This window comes from Babylonia areolata, chromosome 29 (assembly GCF_041734735.1).
Source record: "Babylonia areolata isolate BAREFJ2019XMU chromosome 29, ASM4173473v1, whole genome shotgun sequence".
In the NCBI taxonomy this organism is placed as follows: Eukaryota; Metazoa; Mollusca; class Gastropoda; order Neogastropoda; family Buccinidae; genus Babylonia; species Babylonia areolata.
The window spans coordinates 16,040,480-16,047,979 of NC_134904.1; the positions used below are offsets into that span (position 1 = coordinate 16,040,480).

At 50.6% G+C, this 7,500-nt stretch overlaps 1 protein-coding gene across 1 annotated transcript in view; it reads right to left on the reverse strand.

Annotated features, from left to right (window-relative positions):
- Positions 1 to 2,277, reverse strand: part of LOC143275082 (sodium-dependent dopamine transporter-like) — a 39,624-nt gene extending 37,347 nt beyond the window's left edge. Inside the window, exon 1 of the mRNA XM_076579149.1 lies at positions 2,064 to 2,277. Coding sequence (XP_076435264.1) covers positions 2,064 to 2,277 — 214 coding nt within the window. The remainder of the gene's footprint in view (positions 1 to 2,063) is intronic.
- Between the last annotated feature and the right edge of the window lie 5,223 nt (positions 2,278 to 7,500).

Sequence of the window (7,500 nt, forward strand, 5' to 3'; positions counted from 1 at the left end):
CGCGCACACACACACACACACACACACACACACACACACTCAGACACACATACACACACACGCACACACACACACACTGGCACGCACGCACACACACGCACGTACACCACGCCTAGGCCTTATCCACAGAAAGGCCCCGCGACCCCCGGTCCATGCCCCCCTCCACCCCCCTACCCTACACACACACACACATCCACAACCACCGCAACCCCCTCAGCCTCCACACACAACACACACACACACACACACACACACACACACACACACACCTACCCCCACCATTCTTGTAGCACAGGTGAGGGAACCTCCTTCAAACGTTGGCCAGGTCCACAGCGATCCCCATCCCACCACCCACATACCGTCTCCCTCCGACCCACACACAACCACTCACCCACCCCCCCACTCACCCTACTCCCTCTCCCCCTCCCCCCCTACGCCCAACAACACAAGACAACACACTACGACACACCACACGACACACCTACCCCCGCCATTCTTGTAGCACAGGTAAGGGAACCTCCACACGTTGGCCAGGTCCACAGCGAAGACCTCTCTGTCACCACCCACCCCCTCCCACAGAATCCACCCCCCTCCTCCTCCCACTCACCCTACTAAAACACACCACACCACATCTCACCACACCACACCACACCACACCACACCACACGACACACCTACCCCCGCCATTCTTGTAGCACAGGTAAGGGAACCTCCACACGTTGGCCAGGTCCACAGCGAAGACCTCCCTGTCACCACCCACCCCCTCCCACAGAATCCACCCCCCCCTCCTCCCACTCACCCTACTAAAACACAACACACCACATCTCACCACACCACACCACACCACATCTCACCACATCTCACCACACCACACCACACCACACGAAACATCTACCCCCGCCATTCTTGTAGCACAGGTAAGGGAACCTCCACACGTTGGCCAGGTCCACAGCGAAGACCTCCTTGTCACCACCCACCCCCTCCCACAGAATCCACCCCCCCCTCCTCCCACTCACCCTACTAAAACACACCACACCACATCTCACCACACCACACCACACCACACCACACGACACACCTACCCCCACCATTCTTGTAGCACAGGTAAGGGAACCTCCACACGTTGGCCAGGTCCACAGCGAAGACCTCCTTGTCACCACCCACCCCCTCCCACAGAATCCACCCCCCCCTCCTCCCACTCACCCTACTAAAACACAACACACCACATCTCACCACACCACACCACACCACACACCTACCCCCCCATTCTTGTAGCACAGGTAAGGGAACCTCCACACGTTGGCCAGGTCCACAGCGAAGACCTCCCTATCACCACCCACCCCCTCCCACAGAATCCACCCCACCCCTCCTCCCACTCACCCTACTAAAACACAACACACCACACCACACCACATCACACCACACCACACGACACACCTACCCCCGCCATTCTTGTAGCACAGGTAAAGGGAACCTCCACACGTTGGCCAGGTCCACAGCGAAGACCTCCTTGTCACCACCCACCCCCTCCCACAGAATCCACCCCCCTCCTCCTCCCACTCACCCTACTAAAACACACCACACCACACCTCACCACATCTCACCACATCACACCACACCACACACCTACCCCCGCCATTCTTGTAGCACAGGTAAGGGAACCTCCACACGTTGGCCAGGTCCACAGCGAAGACCTCCTTGTCACCACCCACCCCCTCCCACAGAATCCACCCCCCTCCTCCTCCCACTCACCCTACTAAAACACACCACACCACATCTCACCACACCACACCACATCTCACCACACCACATCTCACCACACCACACCACACCACACCACACGACACACCTACCCCCGCCATTCTTGTAGCACAGGTAAGGGAACCTCCACAGTTCGGCCAGGTCCACAGCGAAGACCTCCCTGTCACCACCCACCCCCTCCCACAGAATCCACACCCCTCCTCCCACTCACCCTACTAAAACACAACACACCACACCACACCACATCTCACCACACCACATCACACCACACCACATCTCACCACACCACACCACACACCTACCCCCGCCATTCTTGTAGCACAGGTAAGGGAACCTCCACACGTTGGCCAGGTCCACAGCGAAGCCCACAACGGACAGTAGGAAGTCGATCTTCTTGGACCACGTCTCCCGCCCGTCGTTCTCCGCACCACCCCCTGCCCCCTCCCCGACCGTGCTTCCCTCCCCTGGCCCCCTAGCCGCCAGGTCGGTGGTCTCCCCTTTCTGCTGTCCTTGCATGATGTAGGTCTGCTCTACTGCCCCGTCCAGCTGTTTCTCTGTACAGGCAGGCAGGCAGGCAGGCACGCAGGCACGCACACACACACACACACACACACACACACACACACACACACACTGTGTCACTACAAAGTCTTCATCCATGTATAACTACAGCTATGTATCCTTACAACTGTGTAATAATACAGCTCCATATCACTACAGCAGTTTAACCTCACAGCTCTGTATAACTACGGCTCTGTATCACTACAGCTCTTTATCCTTACAGCTCTGTATAACCACGGCTCTATATCACTACAGCTCTTTATCCTTACAGCTCTGTATAACTATGGCTCTATATCACTACAGCTCTTTATCCTTACAGCTCTGTATAACTATGGCTGTATATCACTACAGCAGTTTATCCTTACAGCTCTGTATAACTACGGCTGTATATCACTACAGCAGTTTATCCTTACAGCTCTGTATAACTATGGCTCTATATCACTACAGCTCTTTATCCTCACAGCTCTGTATAACTATGGCTCTATATCACTACAGCAGTTTATCCTCACAGCTCTGTATAACTATGGCTCTATATCACTACAGCAGTTTATCCTTACAGCTCTGTATAACTACGGCTCTATATCACTACAGCACTTTATCCTTACAGTTCTGTATAACTACGGCTCTATATCACTACACCTCTCTCTCTCTCTCTCTGTCTCTGTCTCTGTCTCTCTCTCTCTCTCTCTCTCTCTCTCTATATATATATATCTATATATATATATATATATATATATATATATATATATGTGTGTGTGTGTGTGTGTGTGTGTGTGTGTGTGTGTGTGTGTGTGTGTGTGTGATAGTCAGTCGTGTCTGACTATGACCATCACTGAGAACAGCATCAGAAGAGGCAACTGCTGTCCCGAATATCTAGGCTAGTATTTGATTCTAGTGGAGAATGTCTTGCCCCATTCTGTCGGCCAACAGGGTTTCAGGACAGTCGGCGTTGAGGTTGATCCCAAAGGCTAACAGTTAGCCTCCAACTCACAGCACATGCCGTAAAGCGGATGGCAGTTTTACTGCAGCGACGGTGTCCAACCATTGCCAAGCTAAGGTAACTCTGTGGCATCACACTATTCAAAGCGTCCGCCGGTCATTTTCCGAGGTGCTTCTCTCGAGCACACACCGCGTGTCGCACACACAGTCAGCTGCCTAACGTTCTACTGCACTGCTTTCTTTATCCTCTTCTTCTTTTCCTACTTGATTAAATATTGTAAATAAAACGATAGATAAACCCTTTGGACTGGCCTCGAGTCTACATGTCTTTGGCCTGTGTGCCAGAGCTTTTCTATTCTTTCATCTTCATACTCTTTTTAATTCAGTAAATCAGTAATTCTTTTGCACAGTCCTCTTTTATATACCACTCGGGTTAACACGGCTGCACACACACACACACACACACACACACACACACACACACACACACACACACACATGCCTGACTTAGGTAGCGTTTAATTGTATGGATTTGTCTAACTGCGGTGACACCTCCTTGAGAAACTGTAAACTGAAACCGTACACACACAATTCACTGTACAGGATGTCTGTTCTTCACAGCTGTGTCATGTGGTACACAGAAACACACACACACACACACACACACACACACACACACACATTCACACGCACACACACCTGTCGTCTTGCAGCTCTACACTTGATGACACACATTCACGCACACGTGCTCGCGTTCCCACACGCAGCCAGAGACGCACGCGCGCACATGGAGAGAGAGATTTGCGGGTGGGGTTGGGGGGGGGGGAAGAGAGAGTGTGAGGGGGGGGGAGAGAAAGGGAAGGGGGAAGAGAGAGGGAGAGGGAGGGGAAGGGAGATGAAAAAAGACAAAAGAAAGTGAGAGTGAAATACAGAGACAGACGGAGACAAAGAGAGGCAGATTTACAGAAAGAGCCACAAAGAAGGAGAGAGAGAGGGAGGGAGAGAGAAAGAGAGACAGACAGACAGACAAAGAGGGAAAAACACAGAGAGAGCCAGCCAGCCAGTCAGAGAGAGATAGAGGGGGGGAGAGAAAGAGAGAGAGAGGGGGGGGAGAGGTGGGGGGCGGAGAGGGGGAGAGAGAGAGGGGGCGGAGACGGAGAGAGAGAGGGAGTGGGGGTAGGGGGAGAGAGGGCGAGAGAGAGAGACAGAGAGAGACAGAGAGGGGGGAGAAAGGGAGAGAGAGACAGAAAGAGAGACAGAGATAGACAGACAAGGAGGACACACACAGAGAGAGCCAGCCAGCCAGAGAGAGAGAGGGGGGGGGGGAGTGAGAGAGGGAAGGGGAGAGAGAGGGGGAGGGAGAGAGAGAGAGGGAGGGAGTGAGAGAGAGGGGGAGAGGGAGAGAGGTAGAGAGAGAGAGATGGAGAGAGACAGTCAGATGGAGAGAAAGGCACAGAGAGAGAGGGAGTCAGAGACAGAAAGACAGAGACAGAGAGAGAGAGAGAGGGGGTGGGAGAGGGAAAGAGAGATGGAGAGAGACAGACAGACAGATGGAGACAAGAGAGATGGAGAGAGACAGACAGACAGATGGAGACAAAGACACAAAGAGTCAGAGACAGAAAGACACAGACACAGAGAGAGAGAGGGTGGGAGAGGGAGAGAGAGAGAGGGTGGGAGAGAGAGAGAGATGGAGAGAGACAGACAGAGACAGACAGAGAGACAGAAGGAGACAAACACACACACACACACAGAGAGAGAGAGAGAGAGAGAGAGAGAGAGCAACAAACAACCAAACTTATGAACACGAACAAATGACGGAGAAGGCACGGCATAAACTCTGTGTTTCCAGGGGCAACAGATAAGCATGACGAATGTTGTTTTTTTGTTTGTTTGTTTGTTTTGTTTTGTTTTTACTTGTAATCTTTTTCCACCCAAGTGGCCTCCGCCCTGAAGAAAAAGCCTAACACGTGCTGATTATGTCAATACACACAGAAGTGGCGTCATGAAACGTACTCGTGAAAGGGTGAGAGAGAGAGAGAGAGAGAGAGATAGAGAGAGAGAGTTAGAGAGAGGGAGCTAGAGAGAGACAGAGAGAGAGAGGGGGAGAGAGAGAGACAGAGAGAGGGAGAGAGAGAACGGAGGAAGAGAGGGAGAGAGGGAACGGGAGAGAGAGACAGACAGACAGAGGGAGAGAGAGAGGGAATGGAGGAAGAGAGGGAAGGAGAGAGAGAGGGGGGGAGGGAAAGAGAGAGAATGGATAAGAATTGAAGGAAGAGAGGGAGAAAGAAAGAGAGAGAGAGTAAATGGAGAATGAATAGGGGAAGAGAGGGAAACAGAGAGAGGCGGAGGGAGAGAGAGAGTGGAGGAAGAGTGGAGAGAGAGACAGATAGAAAGAGAGAGAGAGAGAGGAGAAAAGGAATGGAGGAATAGAGGAAGACAGAGAGAGGAGGAGAGAGAAAAAATGGAGAAGAGAGAAAGAGAGAGAGGGAGAAAGAGAGAGAATGGAGAATGAATTGATGAAGAGAGGGAGGGAGAAAGACAGAGACAGAGACAAAACCAGAGAGACAGAGGCACAAACGGACAGATTCCAGACCATCATAACTCAAAGACCACGCACACAATCGATGGACGAAAGGTCACTCCCCACTTGAAAAATAAGACTTTTCCCGCCATCACATCTCGGCCCCTTGTCACCAGGTCCTCATTGTTTGTTTTTTACCCCCCACCATCTCTGTTCTCCCCCCCGGCGGACACATCCAGAGAATGTCCAGACATGATAATAATTATCTCGTGTGAGGACGTCACGCTACGCACGCAGTGTGTGTTTCCAAGCACTGGACGAGACTCTTTTGACAGAGAGTCGGGGGGAGTCGACTTCCGGTTCAAATGGCTGACGACATGGAGACACGTGTAGATCAGCTCGGCGAGGTGGTGAATAAAATGTTTCTCAAATCAAAGTAAAAGGAAAAAAAAGCATATTTAACAACAAACTGATGTGTGAATGTATAAAGGAAAAGACAAAGTGTCCCTCCAAACGGTTTCTCTGTTCTCAGCATTCTGTGCAGTCAACTTCCGATTCAGTTTCAGTAGCTGGCAACATGATAAGACAATACAAGGGGAGACCACCGTTCTCAGTTTTTTTGTGCAAGGACTGCTAGTAGGTAGATCCTCCAGGCATGGTGTGAAAATTTCCACGTGCAAAAGACGGTTGTCCGCTCCGAAACTGATCCGGAAGTGACATACCCTGACGCTGTCAAAACACCGGCTCCGTCCGCTACTTCTGGATTTTGGATGCGCAAAGGAAGTAGACCGTCTAGAGTATACTAGTGTCTGTGTCTGACCAGACATAGGGATCACTACTTTGACGTGGCATTGCTTGTGTCCCAATGATCCGTTGAAACTTTGCCGATTGGGTCCACTGTATTACTGAACCCTTTGACCAGTGGTCTGGGGTGACATGAGTCCAGCGTAACATCACTTTTTATTGCATGTCCTACTTTCTGGCGTAAATTTCAAAGATGTCATTGATGTCTCTGGATAAAAAGTGATATAATCCCAAGAAGTCCAAATCATAAAGAACGGCGACTAATATCCTAATCCGCAATCTCGGTCTCATCTCAGTGAGGTGACACCTCTTCTCTAACGAGCGTTTTCGTCAGTAGCAGTTCAAGGGTTGAAGACTTGGTTTTTATATGTGGTAGTTAGACCTAATCGCGACGAGCTCAACGTGTGTATTGTACAAATATCGGGTTGTACGATCATCGGATGTAGCTCTTCGGTTTTTGTAGGCTTTCTCCGATTGGTTGCACTGGAAAAGTTCGTCTGCTCCTTCTTTACAACGTTTCTTTAACAGTAGAAATACCAGGGCTGCTTGAGGGTAAATGCGAACGGGCAAGTCTAATTGCGAACGATGGATTTGGGTACATGCGGACGATTGAAACAGAAGCATTTCTTGAACTCATTTAACATATTATTGGAAAATCGCACCACACTGTTGTATTGTTGGTTTTGATCACACATTCGCGCACACACACAAACACACACACACACACACACACACACACACACACACACACACACACACAAACACACCCTGTCGAGAGTGTTCAGTAACTGTGCAGCATCATTCACAAATAGACTCGTGTCAAAATATCCTATGGTCAAATTGCAAACGATACTATTTTGGAAATTCCTGTCAAAACTGATGTTCTGATCTGTAACCAGCACGCTTTCCTAAAA